Genomic DNA, 21714 nt, shown 5'->3' with positions numbered 1-21714 from the left:
TTATAATTTTCACTTTTTGTCATACTTATGATTTTTTTTTGTCCTAATTTTGATTTAGTATATTAAAAATGTCAACTTTTTAATCTCGCAATTGACCTAGTATGTCATAATTATGACTTAGTAATAATTTTGACTTTTTATGTCATAATTATAACTTTTTATGTAATAATCTTGACTTTGTCCTAATTTTGATTAGTATGTCAAAAATTTCAACCTTTTAATCCCGTAATTGATGTCTTAGTTAAAACTTTTTATGTCATAATTGACTTTTTGTCCTAATTTTGACTGTCAAAAAATTCAACTTTTTAATCTCGCAATTGACCTAGTATGTCATATTTATGACTTAGTTATAATTTTGACGTTTTAATTGTCATAATATCGACTTTGTTACAATTTTGACTTTTTATGTCATAATTTTGACTTTTTGTCAATTTTGACTGTCAAAAATGTCAACTTTTTAATCTCACAATTGAGCTAGTATGTCATAATTATGACTTAGTTATAATTTTGACTTTTTATGTAATAATTTTGACTTTTTGTCCTAATTTTGACTTAGTATGTCAAAACTTTCAACTTTTTATTCTCGCAATTGACCTAGTATGTCATAATTATGACTTAGTTATAATTTTGACTTTTTAATCTTGTCTTAATATCGACTTTGTTATAATTTTGACTTTTTATGTCATAATTTTGACTTTTTGTCCTAATTTTGACTTAGTATGTCAAAACTTTCAACTTTTTAATCTCACAATTGAGCTAGTATGTCATAATTATGACTTAGTTATAATTTTGACTTTTTAATCTTGTCATAATATAGATTTACCAGAGCATGATTTTTTTTATGTCGTCGAAATGGGCTCATCTTGGAAAATCCCACTTTATCTGGACTTACAGGGGAAAACCCAATGGACTTACAATAGATGATGTGTGTACACTGACTCTACTTGAGTCAATAAAATCAAGACTTTTGATGAAAATTATTACGTTTTTCAAAACATACATGTATATAAAGATTAAATTTAATCGATAATAAGTTGGAATGTGTGTTTTAGCCTAGCTTTATCTTACTCTCCAACAGCTTTTTCTCCTGTTTGTCACTCAACCAGTGAAGACAGTTCTGAGGAAAGCTCCAGAAAGATTTGTTGCCTATTTTATTCAGGCATTCCTAAATGTCTGAAGACTATTTGGGGTCACTGTACGTCCACGTGTCTTGTCCTATTCAGCAAGTAGATGGCGTCTTCCCGTTCCACAGCCGCTCATCCCTGCTGAAGATAGCTGAGTCACATCTCACACGCGCTCATTCAGGACACTTCTGAGGCGGTATTTCGCGGGCTCTCGCGCTTTAACACAATGCTGACGATCACTCTGAAGACGCTCCAGCAGCAGACGTTTAAAGTGCAGATAGATGAGGAACTGACGGTGAGTGTGCGTGTCTGTGCCCGTGTAAACATGCCAGCGCGCGGGCATGACGCGCTGGGAAACGCCGCGGCCTCCGGCGGCTGATACATGTGGAACGCGCGCGCGGACAGTCGCTGTCATTGTAGAATAATACACTATAATAGGTGACGTCACAGAGCTGCACAATCTAACGGCTATTAATTTGAAAATAACGGTCGCGGCGTTCACTTCAACGGTCTGTTTACATTCTCGCCTATGGCAAGCGATTTTAACACCTATTCGTTTAAACTAGCATTTTATGTTACTTATTTTTAATCAGTGACTATATTTTGCATTTCATTGGTAACTATTCATTAGATACTAGAACTCTGGTAATTATCCCAATCGTCAATAATGCTTATTTATTACACTAGTAATTGTACTTGTTCCTTTAGGACTTACTGCTATCCCACTATAGTGCCAAGTAATTGTCACACAAATTGTTATTTTTTCCCGTTGGACTCAATGGGGATCTGTTAACTATACACTATAAACTAGTATTGTTGCCTGTTCCTCTTCTAGTTTTACTAATACATATTTATTAGATAAAATAGCCCACTTATGTCTGTGTATTATGCCAGTAGTGACTAGTATCTATTCCAGCTTTACTAGTCCTTGTTTATTAGATGCTAGTATTTATTTAGGAGACACTAGTATGTATCCCAACTGTGACTAGTAACATTTATTTTCTCACTAGTTATTTTTTTTTACTTGCCATAAGCGAAAACTAGTAAGAATGGCTATTTATACTTTATTTTCGATAAATCTTTCTACTAGAAATGTAAAAAATGCTACTAACTAACAACTGAAATACACATGAGCATCTAATAAATAATAGCCTTAAAGATTATTTAGTTTCATTTTAGGAATGAATATTAAAACAGCTTGCCATGTTTCTCATTTTCATTGAATGACGATGCATTACGGATATGGACTGTATTATGTTATAAAATATTATTTTGAACTTATTTTTATGCAGTCAGTTTAATGTGTCTCAGTTGTTTAAATGGCTAATGTTTATCGTGCAATCAGTATTTGAATTCATTTGTGGTGAAAATAATGCAATATCATTCTGACCAAGATTGAGCAAAGCAATGAGATGAAATGATTTCATAATTCATCATGTGCTCATATGTTTTTATTTTGGTTCTTTAAGATATAGATATATTGTGATCACATCACAGAAAAGTAACAACTTCTAAAATTGTAAAATATCCTGAATAAAATCTAAAACAAATCCAAAGATGTCCCAGAGACTTCATTGTGTATTATTAACATCCATATTTAAAATATGTACCTGATGAAATGATGTACTTGTATATTGTAAATACAGGTAAAGGCTCTTAAAGAGAAGATAGAGGAAGAAAAGGGGCAAGATGCTTTTCCAGCTGTCGGTCAAAAACTAATCTATGCAGGTCTGTTTCTTAATTTTCTCTGTCTTTGGACATTTTTATTTCTGGCATAGCAAAGCATAAATATTGTATACCACATTTTGCTTTTCCATGCACCATATTCTTGTTTGTTTTGATCTCTTTTATAAGATGGTCTTTGATTTTTCTAAAGTGACATTTGTGTTTTTTGTCCATAAAATGCAGGCAAAATTTTGAATGACGATATACCTCTAAAAGAATACAAAATAGATGAGAAGAACTTTGTTGTGGTGATGGTTACAAAGGTAAGGCTGTTTTATTTGCATTTTTACAGCATTTTCAACTTCACTTCCATTAAATATCTGAAATTAAAAATTCTTCCTTTTATGTCATAAAGTAAGCTATGTTTCAATCCACATATTTCCCTTTGAAGTTTGGGAAATTGAAAAAAAAAGTGCTCAATGAAAATGTTAAAGGGTTAGTTCACCCAAAAATGAAAATTCTGTCATTAATTACTCACCCTCATGCCGTTCCACACCCGTAAGACCTTCGTTAATCTTCAGAACACAAATTAAGATATTTTTGATGAAATCCGATGGCTCCGTGAGGCCTTCATAGCCAGCAATGACATTTCCTCTCTCAAGATCCATTAATGTACTAAAAACATATTTAAATCAGTTCATGTGAGTACAGTGGTTCAATATTAATATTATAAAGCGCCGAAAATATTTTTGGTGCGCCACAAAAACAAAATAACGACTTATTTAGTGATGGCCGATTTCAAAACACTGCTTCATGAAGCTTCGGAGCGTTACGAATCTTTTGTGTCGAGTCATGATTCGGATTGCGTGTCAAACCGCCAAACTGCTGAAATCACGTGACTTTGGCGCTCCGAACAGCTGATTTGATACGCTGATTCATTATGCTCCGAAGCTTCCTGAAGCAGTGTTTTGAAATCGGCCATCACTATAAGTCGTTATTTTGTTTTGTTTTTTGGTGCACCAAAAATATTCTCGTCGCTTTATAATATTAATATTGAACCACTGTACTCACATGAGCTGATTTAAATATGTTTTTAGTACATTAATGGATCTTGAGAGAGGAAATGTCATTGCTCCCTATGCAGGCCTCACTGAGCCATCAGATTTAAACTAAAATATCTTCATTTGCGTTCCGAAGATTAACGAAGGTGTGGAACGGCATGAGGTTGAGTAATTAATGACAGAATTCTCATTTTTGGGTGAACTAACCCTTTAAGATGTGCTTAAAATCTTAAAAACGTAATGCACATAAAAAAAAGTAAAAATTTTGGAATAATATTTTTATCCGATAAGAAAACATAAACTACAACGGAAACACATAATTAAAACAAACAATGATTAACAAAAATCTGGACTAACCAACGGACCAATCGCATCGCACAATATCTCAAATGTTTTTTAGTCATTCTGTCTTCAAAATGATTGGTATTGTTCCTCGCAAAACCGTCTTACACGATTGCATTCACAAATATACGAATGCAAGATAACGACGATTTTTATTGCATTTAGTTTAGACACGACAATACGGCGCGACGCCATTACTAGAAAAACTACATCCGTTATGTAGGAAAAAAATGCAAAGTGGGTTCGGTGGTTGGCGCGACTTCCATTTTTATTATTGATACTTTGCGCAAGTTTCTCAGGAAATGGCGATTTTGTTCTCTCTAACACATGAGATGCTCTATTGTTGTATTCCAATATTTCATAAAAGTTCAGTTTGCAACTTTGGATGGAAACGAAGCTAGTAGTTCTCTGTGCAGTCCTGTGTCTCTTTCTACAGCCCAAATCTGCAACACCGCCACAAGCTCCCGCTCCCGCTCCCGTTAGCGTGCCCCTCGCCGAAACCCCCGTCCATCAGCCCACGGCTCCTGCTGCGCCTCCTGCTGCCTCCACAGTGCCTGTATCAACCCCTGCTCCCGCTCCTGTAGAACCAGCGGCGTCAGCGGAGCCGGCTGCGCTGCCTGTTACAGCGCCCCCTGCTGCCTCGGAGGCTACTGCGGAAACGCCAGAGCCAGTTAGCGCCACTCCTGCTCCGATCTCAGAAGAGGAGAACCTGGCCGCCCAAGAAGAGCAGGCCATCGCCCAATCAGAGGCCAGGTATAGCCATGCCCACAAAAATTGCTCTTTTTATAATTGCAGAGAGAATGAAAATCTCTTAATTTGTCTATTTTGTGTAGCATTATAGATGAGTTGGGTCTTTTAGAAGCGGCTGCATCCATACTAGGTAAGTTTGGGTTTTTTATTTTGTTATAAAGGAGACAAAAACTTGACATTAACATCTGTCATTTTTTTAGTTACGGGTCAAGCATATGAGAATTTGGTGACGGAAATCATGTCAATGGGTTATGAGAGGGAACAGGTTATCGCCGCCTTACGAGCAAGTTTCAATAATCCGGACAGAGCCGTGGAGTACCTGCTTATGGTAAGAGTTACTAATGTTTTATGCTTTATTCCCTGAAAAAAATGCTTTAAAAAAATACCTTGTTTTGCTTAAAGGCAACATGAAATGATATTTTCAACCTGTTTTATTATATAATGTGACACATTTCTGAGTGAAACAGGATATTCTGCAAGAAAATAAATGCGCTTTTGCAACTTTTCAATATTGGGTCCATATGTAAATATATGGGTCAAAGGCGAAAAATGGTTTTCAAGCATCACAGCAATACAGCTTTGAATTGTTGTTGTTGTATTTCAATATGTCAGAATGGGTCCTGTTTGTTTTTTTCTGAGCAAAAATTAAATATCACACATTTTTACCATGATTTACACAAGACACCCACCCAGCAAGAATTTTTTACTCACTTAAAATGCAATAAAATTTTGTATGCTCACTTATTCTTTTATATATTTTAACACGTACAGGTCAGAATAAGTATGCTGTTTAAATTTTTACATATATATATATATATACACACATATATATGCATTACACTAAATGGCAATGGAACATTTTTTAACCTACATTTTGATTTTTTTTCACCCAAAACTTATTTGAACCCTCAAAAGTAGATGTTTTAATCGCATTTAATGTGCTTTCTATGTATATAAAATCACTTTTTAAATTTCTATTGTGGACATCTAAATTATATATATATATGTATGTATGATAGCATAAATAACAAAAAGAGTAATGATAATTATAATGATTAATACTAATAATTAAATATAATATTGAATAGATAAATTATTTTACATGATTAAAAATGCATATTAAATACATATTAAATTATTAATATTAATATTAACACATCCAAAAATATAGATAATATAAATACATTTGCAACCATTTAGATAATGTTGCAGAAACACATGCTAATAATGAATGGCATTAATAACAAAAGTAGTAATGATTATTATTGTGATTAATATTAATACTAAAATTAATTGTAATATTAAGTCAATAAATTAAGTTATGTAAATAAATATTAATGAGCTCTGGCGATGACAGTGATAATGGTAAAAAGCATCTTCTCAAATTTAACCCTCCCAAGTTCAAAAAGTAACAAAATATGTTTAATTTTATTCTTTTGCAATTGTTTATACTGTTATGGCAGTTAGAGATCCATCTATGTTAGATATAGATCCGGGTCGCTAATGACCCGAATATGTAACAATCATTGGAGAAACGTGTATGCATTTAAGGGTTATTTGTATTATAATTTGTAATAATTTAAATTATTTTAATTAATAAAAATGGTTGAAACATTTAAGTTTGGGGTCAAGACATTTCATGTTGTTTGATTTCACATATCACTGTAATTCCTTGTTAAATCACACAAATTCACAAGTTGCTAATGTCCGTTCCTCAAGGGTATTCCCACAGAATCCGAGCAGCCGCCACAGGAAGTAGTTCGGCCCACTGCCGTGCCAAACCCCACCCCTCCCGCACCACAGCGACCTCAGCCTCCACCCACCGCCACAGCCGGTGAGTGGCCATTTGTTCAGGACTCATGGAAATAGACGCTGGTTTGCCCTGCAGCTGCCGCGTTCTTGCTAATTCGTTAAAATGTTATTTCGGTAGCACAGCTGATGGAGCAGTCTTGACTATTTCCACTCATGGGTGTCACTTAGACGTTCTGGCATTTTCAAAATCAGTTGATGTGTTTTTTAACTCAACCGCCCTATAGTGTTGCACATGTGATTTTTAAACTGTTTGAATCACTGGTTAAACTATTTACTTTTTCTTGAAATTTGGTGATTTGTTCTCATTTAAGGTCATGAATGTGCATGCAAAATTTTGAGACATAGATGTGTTTTGGAGAGGCTGTACAAATTTTGGTCCCTGTGATTGTGTTGGACCCCATTGGTTTCCATGCAATTCGGCAAAAATCAACACTTTGAAAAACAGTGGTAAAAAATAGAAAACCTTTATTATAGACTAAAATATTAAATACGTGAGACCTTTGATTGAATTTAGGACTCAAAAGTTTACTTGAAATTGAAGACTTGAATTGCTAGTTGCAGCTCTGAAAATAAGTGTAAGAAACAGGCATAACAAAAAGTCAGAGTCCATTCACGCCAAGTACAAATAGCGATAAATGCTATTTACACCAAGTACAAATAATGTCAGATACTATTTACACTTATTTGTAGTTATCTGCACTTCAGTTTTCAAACAGTCTCTAAAACTAGTAGGAAGGAACAAAATTAAAACATTACTTTTTTTGTTTCAACACAGCTAATTTTGAACAAAAATATGTGGGTCAAATTGACCCCCAACACAAACGAAAGGATTTTTTTGTAAACAATAGGAGTTCACAATTTCTCATATTTCATATATTTTTTATCATCTGACAAGCTAGTCATTTTAGTAGAAATTTAGTAACATTAAATAGAGGTTTTATGAGTTTACATGACTTTTTAGTGTTTTTCGTAGTGTTGATTTTTGCTGAATTGAAACGTAAACACGTACTCATATTATCAACACATACAGTATTAACTGAGTAAACATCGAAGTGTAAACACACATTGACAATATTTTTACTTTCCCATTTGGAGGCACATCAATTTCACAGTGTTGCGGAAAACAGTGCAGTACAAAACAAGAAAATGCGTTTTCTTTTCACTTTTCCTTGATTTTGGTCCACCGTGGTCTCGGGCCAGACTCCTGTACAGCCCTTTCTATACTGTGAACAGGTGCGGAGTCCGGAGCCGTGCAGCCGACGGCAAACCCGCTGGAGTTCCTGAGGAACCAGCCACAGTTCCAGCAGATGCGGCAGATCATCCAGCAGAACCCGGCGCTCCTGCCGGCACTGCTGCAGCAGCTGGGACGAGACAACCCACAACTCCTGCAGGTAGATCCCATCCAATAGAGTGGTGCGGTCATGGCAAAATGTCCATGTATCATCAACTTACATTTACCACAGACCTTATTTTACTCATAAATTGAAAAACCCCATTTTAAAAACCCATAGGAAAATCTTGCGGGAACCAGTGGCGAATTATTTGAAAATCAGGCAAAAAGACTGTATTTAACTGCTTTAGTGAAGGAAAGAGCTACAATTCCATGAGCCATTGAAAACGACTGAAGTAAATACGTGAAATATGAAACTATTCATTTAAAGTTGTTGATTATGTCTATGTAAACAATATTTTTTACCTTTATGGCAAATATGCATGCATTATATATTTATACTATATATATATATATATATATATATATATATATACACACACACACACACAGTCAAACCAACATTTATTCAGACACCTTGAACATTTCATTCATTAATACAGTTTATTCACTATAATTAAAAAAATGGTAATAAAATATGACAAGATCTCAGAGTTAAACTGTGTCATAAGAAAATTAATCTTAATTATGTCAGATAACACTGAAGAAAATCATGGTCAGGTCAAAGTGTCTGAATCATTTTTGGTTCCAAATTTTTATCAATTTTACCAGTAGTCCACAGTATGAAGAATTTTTGGGTATAATATGTCACAGTTTACTTTATTTTATATAGTGTCCTGCACCCATTAGTAAAAATATATCAAAAATATCAAAAATGTCTGAAGAATTTTTGGTTAGACTGTGTATATAACATATATGAACATATATATTTTATTTTGCGGCTCTTTGTTCGCTGCAACTCTTGAGTTTTCTGTAGAGCATCATGGGTAATGTAGTTTTCACCACTAATTCCACTGTTAAACATGACTATTTTTAACACTCTGGTGCTTTTCGGTCACTTTTGACTGAAAAATGTTACAATTTTTTTTTTTTTTTACTTAATCTGAATGGTATGACACTTTTTTTGTGGCACTTGCTATGTGAACAAAAAAATGGTCGAGAAGGTTGAATGGTCCTTAAAAAATAATCGTCCCCGAACCCGGAGTGGCGGAGACGGGCGCCGCGAGGCATCCAGTGCGGTAACGCAAACGAACCAGGAGAAGCTGGCGGGAGCCCCGGGAAGAGTTCTGGAGTCAAAAATGACCGCCATAAAATAGAATGGGAAATTTAAAATAAGAAAACAAAATACAGAGAATTTTTAGGGGAACAATCTACAAATCAGCCACAATATTGTGGTTAATTTAAAAATCATTTAAAAAAAAAACATAAAAAAATTGATGGATTAATTAGTTGTATTCTATTGTAAAAACTGTGGAAACAAATATATCATAACTATTACATAAATATTACTTCGTACCTTAAAATTCACTCAAAATACAAAAATATTAAATAAAAAAATATAATTGAACAAAAATATATTACATTGATTTTACTGTAAAAAAGTTAACTGTGAGGTGTATGAGTGTGACCCCTACACAAGGAGCACCAGAGGGTTAAAAATAAGTTTATAGGTTATAAATAAGTTTATAAGTTATTGTTTTCCTATGGAGAAAATAAATGGAGATTTCACATCCGGAACCAGACTGTTGCGCTCTATTGGACGTGCATCACTAAATGAGCATTTTTCATATGTGTGTTTGCAGCAAATCACTCAGCATCAGGAACGGTTTGTGCAGATGTTGAACGAGCCGCACCCAGGCGAGGCCGGAGCCGCCGAAGCCCCCGCCGCCCCACAGACGAACTACATTCAGGTCACGCCGCAGGAGAAGGAAGCCATCGAGAGGGTGCGCTCACAATACCACCATCACTTTACTTCATTTACAACAATTGGGAAATTCAAATTGTCACATTTGTTTTGACTAGTTATCAGTTTGGTGCCATAAGTTTTCTCAAAAAATTAGAAAAATTAGAAATGTTGCTTTGACAACTAGCTGAAATAAATTAAGTTTTTGACTTAACACTTTACAACAAGGTCACACAAAAAGTATGTATGTTTGTGCATGTGTATGTATTAGGCATGTGATGGTATCAAATTTTCATGTTGCGATAATTGCTGAAGGTTTTATCACGGTATATGGTATTATCACGATATTGAAATAAGTTGCAAAAAAGTGTTATAGTATACATAGTATAATAGTTTTAAGAACTTTTTCTTATAACAAAAAGAACAATTAAATACAATACACAAAAAACTATTAAGTAAAAAGCTTAAAGTGATTAAAGTGCAAAAGAATTATAAAGAACAACAGGTGACACTTTACAATAAGGTCTCATTATTTAACATTAGTTATTGCATTAACTAAGATTAAGATTGAGCAATAGCTACATTTGTTACAGAACGTATTATGTTTTGATAATGTTAGTTAAAATATACAACTGATCATTGTTAGTTTTAGCTCAGGTCCATTAAATAGTATTTAAAACTTTATTTTAGGAATGTTATTAAACTAAGAAATTAACATTAACTAAGATTAATAAATGCTTTATAAGTATTTTTCATTGTCAGTTTGGTAATAATGAATTAACATGTTATCTAATGAAGCCTTATGTCACTAAGTGTTACTTAACAATAACAAATAATCAGAGCATTTTCAATCATTATAGGGAATGTTGTAGTCCAGATTAAAATATAAAAAATTATTAAGTTTGAAAATAAATAGCCTATTAAGTCTATAAGTATTAAGTATTTGGTGAAAACTGACTGACTATTTGAAGCATTTTAATTACTGTTCAGTAGTGCAGCTGCTTTGTTTATGAGGTTTCCGGGGTAACCGCAGTATTTCTGCTGTTCGATCTGCGCCCTCTGCTGTCAGAGAGTGAACACGTGCTTTCATTCATCTCCATTACTCGTTCCGCCATGTGCTTCTCATGCACGCTGGGCTTGTTTACATCTGAGCGTGTGTCCATTTGACACATTTGTGCAATTTTATACAGTTGATGGGGAATGTATTCTTAAAATTAATTATAAAAATGTTAATAATTTGTAATAATTATTCACGATATTTTGAATTTCCCACGATAACAATATCTTGCAATATGTCTGGTGTGTGTGTGTGTGTGTGTGTGTGTGTGTATATATATATATATATATATATATATATATATATATATATATATATATATATATATATATATGCTTTTAATATATAATAGTTATTCATTTTTTTCTAGTTAAAAGCCCTGGGCTTTCCCGAGGGACTCGTCATCCAAGCCTACTTCGCCTGCGAGAAGAACGAGAACCTCGCCGCGAACTTCCTGCTCCAGCAGAACTTTGACGATGAGTGAACGTGACCTGCGACACTTGGAGGACGACGACGGAGAGAATGCAAGCGTGCGTGTGAATGTGTGCGAATAGGAAGTCGACTGGTCTTCCATGATGGTTGTCATGGAGTCTAAACTGAAGCCATGATGTGACGTTAAATATCAGCACAGCGTTTTATTTTGATAGATATAGCCGATCCTCCACGTCGAGGTGTCCGTTGTCTGTCTGGTTTCTGCTGCTATCACTGCTGTGTGCGTCGAGTGAGTTAAAACCCTGCCAAAAACTCTCAAGCTATCAGAATCATGTTTTTCAATTGCAGTATTAATGAGGCGATTTTGTTGGGGTAGATGCCAAATTTAGTTTGTCATTGAGGGATAGATGAACATTTATTCAACCCAATTTTTGTTGAGTTTCTCCACTGATAGACGTATTTTCGAGTCTGTCAAATTAAATATGGCGTCTACTCTAACTTATGCCACTTTATATCATTTTTAATGTTTAATTTTCTGTCCAGCATTCGTGCAAACTACTTTGCAATTCATCTGTTCTCCTACATTAATATTAGAAATAAACCCACTGTATGGGTATGTTGGTACTTTTAAACCCATGTCCCAAAACAACAGCATTGATGGTTGAGCATTGATCCAGTCGGCGACTTAACTAGATGTTTACAGTCTAAAGTTCCCACATAAAACCAGTTCGGTATGCAGTAGAAACTCGTGCAGTGGTTTTGAACGGAGCCCGAAATGCTGCAACAATCGTAGGTATTTTATGTAGTGAAGCAACTGAATGTGATCGAGTGTCTCAGCGTGTCTCTAAAACCTCATGAAAATATGCATACATGTAATTTAAATATTTGTACATATTTGAGTGAAGGAGAAAAAGAGTGTTGTCTTGGTCTCTGTTGTACACTTAAGACAGTGCCAAACGTAATTAGAAACTGAAAATGGATGAAATTACAGTGTAGTGCTTAAAGTGGATGCAGAATGCATATATTTTTATATAAATGATGTGTCCTGCTCCTATGGGTTTGCTTTGTATAGAGTTAAAAGTGCTTGAAGGGTGTTACTTTTATTGAGTTGGATAAAAAAAAACCTATTGGTGTTCTAACAGGTACAGGCAAGACACAGCGTCCTGTTTACACTATATGATGCAGTTTTGAGTTTTCATTTCAGCATTTTATATTATTTTTTCTTCTCTGAGGATTTAATGTGTGAAGAAAGTAAACATGGAAGATTTTGGTCTTAAATGCATCTGCACAAAAGGGTTTGCTGAGTGGTTTATGAATGTATTGTTTTAGTGGTGTGTGAAATAAATTGCTTTTAAAAAGCTTCATTGGAGTCTCCAACTGGATACTGCTTCAGCTATCTGATTTCATTCATTAGAAATGATCCATAATCAAGCTGCCCATATGCTTTTAAAACTCTTACACAATGTATTATAATACTTTGATACTATTATATTGAGAGATTCCCATAAAGTGTTTACGTAATACTTCAAAGAATACTATGGTATTACCGTGAAACATTGATAGCATCATATAAAAAATTTAATTCTGTGAGAAATGAAGTGTAGGTTCATAGGTTCTTGACGCCATCTACCGGCTGAGATTATGGCTTGCTCCTCGTTAGTATAGTGGTAAGTATCCCCGCCTGTCACGCGGGAGACCGGGGTTCGATTCCCCGACGGGGAGATAGCAACCTTTTGACAACCCATTTAATTTTTAACTCTTTCCCTACCACTGACGGAATTTTTCCGGGTATTTAAAAAAAAAAATTGTTTTAATAAAAATTACCCACAGTCAAGTGTTGATAAAAAAGAATGCATTAAGCTAGAAGAGGGTCTGTTCTTCCTTTTGATGTTTTGCATGTTCAGATATTCATATAACAAAATATTATAGGGGCCATGAAAGTTTTGTGAAAATAATCAAAAATTCTGGCGATGGCTAGCAACTTGTAGACTACAATTGTGCAGTTGTTTGAATTACTTTTTTGAAGAGTCAATGAAGTTATTATTCTTACAAAATGGAGACAGGATCATATCACAAAATGCCAAAAGTTAAATGCATATTTATTGTCAATACAAGAAACCTTCCATGCAGTGTATTCTCTAAAGGCATTTATCTCTTGAGCCATATAGATATTTAAAACAAAAAAGTTAAAATTCAACATTACCCAAAGTAAAAAACTCATGGGTTAGAGATGTTCAGTTGTCCAACATCTACCTCTTGTGGTTTGTTCTGGTATTGACTTAAATCTTGCAAACATACACATTTTAAACCTCATTGTGAACACTGATGTCAGTCTTGCAGTGTATAATAACAATCCTCAAAAATATATGTCCTTTAATATATTTGCAAAAGCATTTTGTGTGCTTTTTGAAATTGGGTCTCAGTAGCACTTTACCTAGGATATATTTAGCCCTTGCTTTCCTTTGCTTGCTGACCCCATTCCCATGGAGAGAAAGTGACAGGCTAGGGCAACTATGAATGTCACATGATATGCTTCAGCAGAGAAGAGAGTGTTGGGAGGGTGAGTGCACAATCATGGCTTGTGGTAAGCAAGAAGTGGTCTGGACAAATGTCCAGAGCCCAGAAACTGAACAAGATTTAGTTGAGGATCAGCATGCTGTCATTGCCACTCCTGACGTAGTGCTCCAGGTGGAGGGAGAGTCATTCTTTGTGAACCGCAAGCATTTGGCCCAGCTGAGTCCCTATTTCCGAGCCTTGTTCTTTGGCGGCGGTCGGGAGAGCACCAAGAAGCACATTGAGATTAAAGGAGTTGGACTGCAGCAGTTCCACACACTAATGGAGTTCACAAAGAACTTCAAGCTGACCCTGGACAGAAAGAACGTCCTTGATATTCTGGAGGCTGCTGACTTTCTTCAGTTGGACAGGGCTCGGCTACTCTGCTGTAAGTTCTTGGAAAGGCAACTGCATCTTAGTAATTGCTTGGGAATGATGGCCTATGCTTGGCAGCTTGGCTGTCTGGATCTCTACGCCGCAGCAAGGGAAGTAGTCTTGACCCATCTACCTGCCATAGCCTCCGAGCAGGACTTGATGTTCCTTTCTAAGGAAAGTATTGCCGACCTCCTCGCTAGCGACAATTTGAGCATTCCAAGGGAAGACTTAGTCCTTGACGTTGCCCTTCGCTGGGCAACATTTGACCCAAGTCGGGAAGAAGACTTCATGGAACTAGTGGGCCTGGTTAGGCCGGAGTGCTTAAGTCTTCCCTACATTACTGATCTTCTGACTAAGATAAACAGTTCAGACCCACGTGCAAAGCTCATTTGCAGACTGAACGATAACTTGCCCAGCAGCTGGACTATGGGCAGGTCTATGCCTAGAACTCGTTCAAGGGAAACTTTGTTTGTTCTCGGTGGGCCGCATGAGCAAGAAGAGCAGTTGCTGTATCAATTCCATCCCTATAGTGGAAGGTGGCAATCCCAACCACCCCTGCAAAAGAAGTGTCTCACACAGTACTCCGTGGCTGCAGTAGGTAACAACCTCATCTGTCCTCATCTCAAGTTGTTAGCATAATGACAATAATGATCCCAACCATCTGGAAAATGGTTGATCGGGTGTTGTATGCCCTTCCAAATATAAGCCTTTTATGTCAGAAGTGCCCAATCCTGTTCCTGTAGATCTACTCAATTAAAAGTACTCCACTTCTACAAGAGGGTGAGCAGAGAACAGCATATGCTTTGTAATATGAATATCCAACCAGAACCATTTACACAGTTATACTTGGTTAAACATGTGATCCTTCTTTGTCCTCGGTGGACTGCATGAGAAAGAAATGCAGTTGTTTTAACAGTTTCATCCCTACAGTGGAAGGTGCCAATCCCATCCACCCCTGCAAAAGATGAGTCTCACACAGAACTCTGTGGCTGCAGTAGATAACAACAACATCTGGTTCCTTCCAGAAGAGTTCAGTTCCATCCCTGCCCAAATACACCTGTTTTGTAACTATCGAGTGTTCCTGATCTTAATGAGCTGGTTTAGGTGTGTTTGATTTGGGTTGGAGCTGAAGGTAGCTCTCCAGGAACCGATTAGGGCTGTTATTTCACATTCTTTGTCTTACTCTCCACACCATCTAAAATGTTATTTCTTGCTCTAAGGGGACAACATAGTAGTGACTGGAGGCTACTTCCGGGATGTGTTGTGGTACAGCGTGGACTGGGTGAGCATTTACCAGTGTGGCAATGAGAAGTGGGTGGACGGCCCAGCAATGCAGAAGTCCAGACACAGCCACTGCTCAGCGGCTCTGGAGTTCAAGCTTTTTGTATTTGGCGGAAGCATGGACGAGGGACCTGTGGCCGAAGTCGAGAGGCTAGTCCTGGGAGCGGAAGAATGGGACACCGTCAGCCCCATGGTGCGATCTGTAGAAAGGGCGGCCATTGCCACATTGGGGACTTGTATTTATGTGGCCTGTGGTCTGGATGAGAATGGAGATGTTTACAGTGGGATTCAGAGGTACAGGCCAGAGGTTGATCAATGGGACGTGGTGTCCTATTCTCCGTTCCCACGGTGAGTAGGCAAAATTGTGTCCTTGATTTAAGACAGAGTTGGGCAACTCTGGACCACAAGGTACACTGCCCTGCAGAGCTGAGCTCTGCAAATACATCTGAAAAATCAAGCCAAAGTCTTCCCCAGACAGCAACATAGTGTGGCCCAGATCCGGCCCACATTTGGTACATGTGGATAACATGCAGATCAGATGTGGGCCGGATCTGGGCAGACACTTTGCTGCTGTCAATTTACTTGAAAATTACAGGCGGGTGTGTTTGATTAGGATTGAAGCTAAACTCTGCAGGACAGTGGACCTCGATTGCCCACTACTGTAAGGCAATGCAGAGATGCCAACTCAACCAGTCCTGTATCAGTTCTGTACACTTGTGCAATCTTGTTGGATACATGTACTTATTTTCCAGTTACGACCTTCTTGCAACGGAGCTCAATGGTGCCCTCTATCTGCTGGGAGGACAGGCTCTGCGCTTAGACATCGACACAGACGAGTGGACCATTCTTCAAGAAGACTGTCTGGACAACAAATTCTTCACAGGCTGTGCCACAGTGAATGGGCAGATTTACATACTGAGCGAGAGGAAGATAAACAAAACATACCCAAACATGATCCTAATGGACCCTTACATCGACACTTGCTTAGAAATTGATGATAAAATACCCTGTCCTGTACCCATAAGAGGATGTGTCACAATGCGTGTGAATCCCTTCTGAAGCCATAATGGTAACGCAGATCTTTCTTTCAGCCATTAAACCAATACAGAAACATTTTGTTGAGCAAAGTTGGGGATGATTAATTATATGAGGATCATTGCTCTTCACATTTTTATTGTTATTCAAAAGGTCACAGAGAAAATGGCAGAGTGAAAAACAAGTATGCAATAATACCAAAGTATCATATTCATATATCATAAGAATATATCCCTCTTCTGTCATTGTTACAAGTTATATAACATCTGCAGTATGTTAGTATAACCAAAATCAGAGCACAGTAAAATCCCAATAACCAAAAAACAAACAAACAAAAATATTTCCATACAAAAACAATCACAGGTCATTTTAAAACAAAAGTGAAACAGTGTAGGACAGATGCACAGCTTTCGGACGAAAGGCTCAGTTCACGGCTATGGTGCAAATAAACAACTTAGGTTAGGTGTGTTGATGTATTCTAAACATGAATACATTTCCAGCCCTATGCAAAACAACAAAAACACTTTGCCTTTAGCCCTTGGAGCAGATTCAGGACTACATACTGTAGGAATCCTCAAATCACACTACCCACTCTGATTTTAAGATTTCAATGCACAAATCATCATATTTCATGTTGAACAACAAAAAGTACTATCGTACAAAACACAACAAGCTCCAGTAGTCCCTTGCAACAGCAGCAAAAATCACAAAGACATTTGGACAGTCCACCATTAGATGGCGCTCTAAGTCTTTTCAAATGGTCCACCAGTGACCATTTGGAAAAACAAGAGCCACTGCAGAAAACACAGGTTCACACAACTTAGAAGACTGAAATATCTATATGTTTTGTTATATTAAAAGTATTTAAAAAGAGTGCACCTAAATATTGTGGATATCTCTCATCAGGAGAGCCGACTTGTGTTTATATATCACTGTTCCATAACGAACAGTTGCAGCTCATTAGCAACCTAATTTAAACAACAGTTCAACAATTGTTTATGAATCCTTTTTATGCTCCCCACCTTATTTATTTTGCTGTTTAAGTTCTAAACACACTTTAATTAATTACACAAACTTTAATTAAAGACAGCATTTTGAACCTACTTCAAATATACTCTAATGGTAATGTAATAATACAAACAAGTAGTAGTATTTCTACGCAATCAGTGCATTAGATTCTCCATATGTTTTCACGCAAACAATCATTGTCAATCTGAAATCAAAGTTGAATCTTGTCAAACAAGATAAGTCAAGAGAGTGGAGGTTATTCAACATGTTTAAACAAAACAAATACATAAAGTAGCTTTACTATCTGGCTTTTGGCGTTCTGCTATTCATTTTTCGTCTCTGATTGGTTAAATTGTTCAAAACACAGTTATTGGCCAATGACACAAATTTTGAGTTAACTGCACCCTTTTTCTGCTCCCAGCTGCACTCTTCTTCTCCAACTTCATCTTCTTCATCAGCGTCACTCTCTTCATCACTCCGTTCATCACGTTCCACCTTAAAACACAATTTATTTTTTTAATGACACTTCCGTAACACTCAAATAGTTAAAGAGATAGAAACTTTGATACTTACTTTGCCTAAAAAGACAAATTTGTGAACCATTCGAAGAATCAGCCAAGCCCAGAAGATGTGCAGTGCTTGAAGAACCAGCAGAAGGCCGTTTAAGAAATAATAACCAGGGTACGGAGGAAAGATGTCCAACGAATCCACCACAGCTGTATAGATAACTCTGGAAATGAAGTTTATAAATCTTCAAAGCAATGTTTATGCCATCTGAACATGTTATATTTGAGAACAATGTATTCAAAATCATTCGAAATAAGCATTTCAAATGAAATACGCCTTCATACATGACCCCATGAAGTCATTACCTGCATGGGAAAACCACGAGGCGGGTTACCAGGAAAACCGCAGCAAAAACAACAAACAGGGCATCGCAGGTCTTCCTCCATCCAGCGTAATTGAACATCTTGGCAGACTGCAAACCAACAATTACAATGAAACACTGGTTATTTATGTGAGCGATAAACTGGAGGAAGTCAAGGTAATTTATGTGCTTCATTCTGTAACTATTTAGGAAAAAACACTCAGGGGAATTTTGTAAGTCTATAATTTATTTCCGGGTATTTATTTACTGCTGAAGCAAAAAGAACCTGAAACAACTTATAAAATAAATATGACAAGATCATAACTAGTAGAATCCTGTTTTACAGTAATAAACTTCTGCGATGAACACTGTGGACATTCAAATGAACAAAAATCTGAAATAAACAGCAATCAGGGCCATAAAATTACTGTTTTATCAGTGTGAATCCTGAGAGCGATTTACCTCCAGCAGGAAGTCAGAGGAGTCGTGGACGAGCATCACCAGGGTTCCCACGCGCACATAATTCGCACAGTATGAGAATGCGATGAGGAAAATGGTGGCGATGTGGTGAATGATTTGCTCTTTGAAGTCCTACACAACCAGGAAAAAAAAACTATATGAGCACAATTTATCAATTATAAGATCCTTCAGAGGAGTTCATGTTGAACAAGTTAAACTTACTTTGCGCTTTATGTCCACCGATACGCAGAGCAGAAGCGAGAGGTAGAAGGACAACTCCATCATGTAATACCAGTACTGGGCTTCTGCTACGCCCTACAGATGAAATCAAATAATATGACAATATGATCTGGAAAAGAACAACTATGAATTTTATTCCTCTTATTATGTTGGCTTAAAAACATAATAATGAACATCTTTATTTTAACTAAGGAGATTACGGTTGATGATTCAATATATTTCTGGCTCTTGTAAGATGAATCATGACTGTTTTGATGGTGTCGTAGGGTGTGGCGCTGACTAGTTCCTCGGATTTCTGCCTGATCTCCTTCAAAGCGGCTCAACAGAGTGAAAAAAGTTCCTGGGATTGTTCACAGGAAGTGAGCATGTGTGGAGAGGCGTTTGTTATGGACCTGTCTTGGGTATCCGCTCCAGCATTCCCGATGATCCCAAAACCATGGAGTCTGAAGAACATCATTTGACAAACAATTATTAAATGTGAATGTGTTTGTTATAAACTGCAAACGCTGAGTTTTGATTACAAAAACATTTTTTTTTTGTACTTTGGAGTAACAAGCACCAATTTATTTTTCATAAATGACCACCAATTTTTGTGTAATAAGTGTATTAGATAATGAAGAAATACTAAAAATTAAGTATTTAAGTTAATGATATTTTATATATATATATATATATATATAGAGAGAGAGAGAGAGAGAGTTATCTCTATAAATAATTAACTTTAAATAAAATAATTATTTCAACTAAAAAAAAAACATTACTTTCTTCACTTTTTTATCACATTTGAATATGGACAAAAATTAATTAAAAAAAAATGAATAGATATCACCATACTTTCCCCAATTGATTAATCACAGTACATTAAGACAATTATTTTGTTTTTATATTTTATGTTTTTTATTAAGTTTTTTATTTTATGTTTAGATTTGCAAATTGTGTGTTCTAATTCAATATGTACTAATTTGCATACATTTCCAGAGCATTAATCTGAAACCTCGATAAAGCCAGGTTAAAAATCATTGTTTAATTTTATTGACATATTAGAGTTAAAGGTTTTTACAGAGGAGATTTTGGATTTCTCTTTTTATCAGTCTATAAATCAAAACATAGCCAGAAAAATGCATTTTTCCATTTTTTTGGTATAAAATGTTTAAAAAAATCAGGTGAATTACACTATATCAACAAACGCCTCAGTAAAAACCTTCAGAATATAGATGGAAATAAAACTTTAAAGTTTGGTGTATGTAAGTGCTGCTGAAGTGGAGAAAAAAACTCATTTTGAGAAAATGACCTTTAAAGATTATGCACTTTAACTGAAACCTACAGATGCAAATAGATGCAAAATAAACACTTAAATATATATTTTGGATGTTTTCTTTACACTAGTCTGAACGAAGATAAGTTATAGAAGCAAAATAATGCATGTAGTGCCTTTATTTAAAGAACATCTTTTTAATAATAACAAAAATATCACCAAATTATTTCACAAATGGTGGGAAACTGTGTAAAAACTTCTTGAAAGTTCAGAAAAATGATTTCAAATGAAATGCTAAAAATAAAAACATTTTCTGAAATTGTCAGGCATAAATGGCATCATGTTTCTGAGAACTTTTTGATATTTCATTATATTTACTTGCAAAGGTGATCATGAGGGGGTTGATTCTGGGGAAAGAAATCATACGACGCTTCAGAAATCACAGCAGGGTGAAAGTCACTGCAGATACTCACATTGAATCAGGGAGATGAGACCAGCTAAGAACGCAATGAGATAAAAGACAAACCTCCACCTGAGAAATGAGAGAGAAAATGCCACCTTAATCAAATATTAACCAATCACAAATGATGATGTGGCCTATTTTTAGCACATTTTAAAGGCAGAAAGTATGTGAACGTACGAAGCTTCGCAGAACTTCCTGGTGTTGCTGGGTCTGTCCTGGTTCCGGCGCTGACGCAGCCAGGTCTGGATTTGGCGCGGAGTGAGTCCGCAGTGCTTCTCCAGTACCACTAAATCATTCTGAACAAAAAACACACAGACAGTAAAACAAAGAGCCCTTCCTGAAACCTTGGACATTTTTACCCTGAAATTAAAAGAAATATATTTTGAAATTGAATACGTTGATATATGAATGTATGCACTTTTAGACATTATTTACATGACGATTATGCACATTTTCTTCCTCTCATTATATTATCACTACTATATATATATATATATATATATATATATATATATATATATATATATATATATATATATATATATATATTTAGTTATATTAATAATTAGTTGATAATGCTAAGAAGAAATACAACAGACATTAATCTGATTTAATAATTATTTAAATGCAAAGACTTTAAGTGCATTTAAATATTTATTTAATAATTTAATTTTTTGTAATTTTAGTTTTATTTATATATATAATTTAAGTTTAAATACAATATATTTAAAAAAAATTATATATATATATGTTATATAAATTAGTTGATAGAATATATAATAGAATATATATTTATCTTA

At 35.7% G+C, this 21714-nt stretch overlaps 3 protein-coding genes and 1 non-coding gene across 4 annotated transcripts in view; 3 read left to right on the top strand and 1 right to left on the bottom strand.

Annotated features, from left to right (window-relative positions):
* Window positions 1–1100: 1100 nt before the first annotated feature.
* rad23ab (RAD23 homolog A, nucleotide excision repair protein b) lies at window positions 1101–12741 on the top strand. The gene is made up of 10 exons (XM_048182280.1): window positions 1101–1419; window positions 2771–2852; window positions 3033–3112; window positions 4629–4945; window positions 5026–5072; window positions 5143–5270; window positions 6662–6776; window positions 7988–8145; window positions 9788–9928; window positions 11316–12741. Exons 1-10 carry the CDS (start codon window positions 1351–1353, stop codon window positions 11427–11429), a joined length of 1251 nt encoding a protein of 416 aa, XP_048038237.1. The 5' UTR covers window positions 1101–1350; the 3' UTR covers window positions 11430–12741.
* A 286-nt stretch (window positions 12742–13027) lies between these two features.
* trnad-guc lies at window positions 13028–13099 on the top strand. The gene has a single exon. It is a non-coding gene; the product is annotated as a tRNA-Asp (tRNA).
* Window positions 13100–13643: 544 nt separating this feature from the next.
* LOC125263277 (kelch-like protein 23) lies at window positions 13644–16650 on the top strand. Its single transcript, XM_048182277.1, has 3 exons — window positions 13644–14903; window positions 15526–15934; window positions 16339–16650. Exons 1-3 carry the CDS (start codon window positions 13895–13897, stop codon window positions 16643–16645), a joined length of 1725 nt encoding a protein of 574 aa, XP_048038234.1. The 5' UTR covers window positions 13644–13894; the 3' UTR covers window positions 16646–16650.
* A 974-nt stretch (window positions 16651–17624) lies between these two features.
* Window positions 17625–21714, bottom strand: part of cers4a (ceramide synthase 4a) — a 33778-nt gene continuing 29688 nt past the window's right edge. Inside the window, exons 4-12 of the mRNA XM_048182313.1 lie at window positions 21092–21210; window positions 20927–20983; window position 20052; window positions 19589–19639; window positions 19179–19271; window positions 18960–19088; window positions 18502–18608; window positions 18203–18359; window positions 17625–18124 (exon numbers count right to left, since the gene is read on the bottom strand). Of these exons, the coding sequence (XP_048038270.1) occupies window positions 17930–18124; window positions 18203–18359; window positions 18502–18608; window positions 18960–19088; window positions 19179–19271; window positions 19589–19639; window position 20052; window positions 20927–20983; window positions 21092–21210 (909 nt within the window). The 3' untranslated portion in view covers window positions 17625–17929. The remainder of the gene's footprint in view (window positions 18125–18202; window positions 18360–18501; window positions 18609–18959; window positions 19089–19178; window positions 19272–19588; window positions 19640–20051; window positions 20053–20926; window positions 20984–21091; window positions 21211–21714) is intronic.

The sequence above is a fragment of the Megalobrama amblycephala genome, linkage group LG2 (genome assembly GCF_018812025.1).
Source record: "Megalobrama amblycephala isolate DHTTF-2021 linkage group LG2, ASM1881202v1, whole genome shotgun sequence".
Classification (NCBI taxonomy): domain Eukaryota; kingdom Metazoa; phylum Chordata; class Actinopteri; order Cypriniformes; family Xenocyprididae; genus Megalobrama; species Megalobrama amblycephala.
Note: the sequence above shows the minus strand (reverse complement) of the source record. Positions and strands in the feature narration are given on the sequence as shown.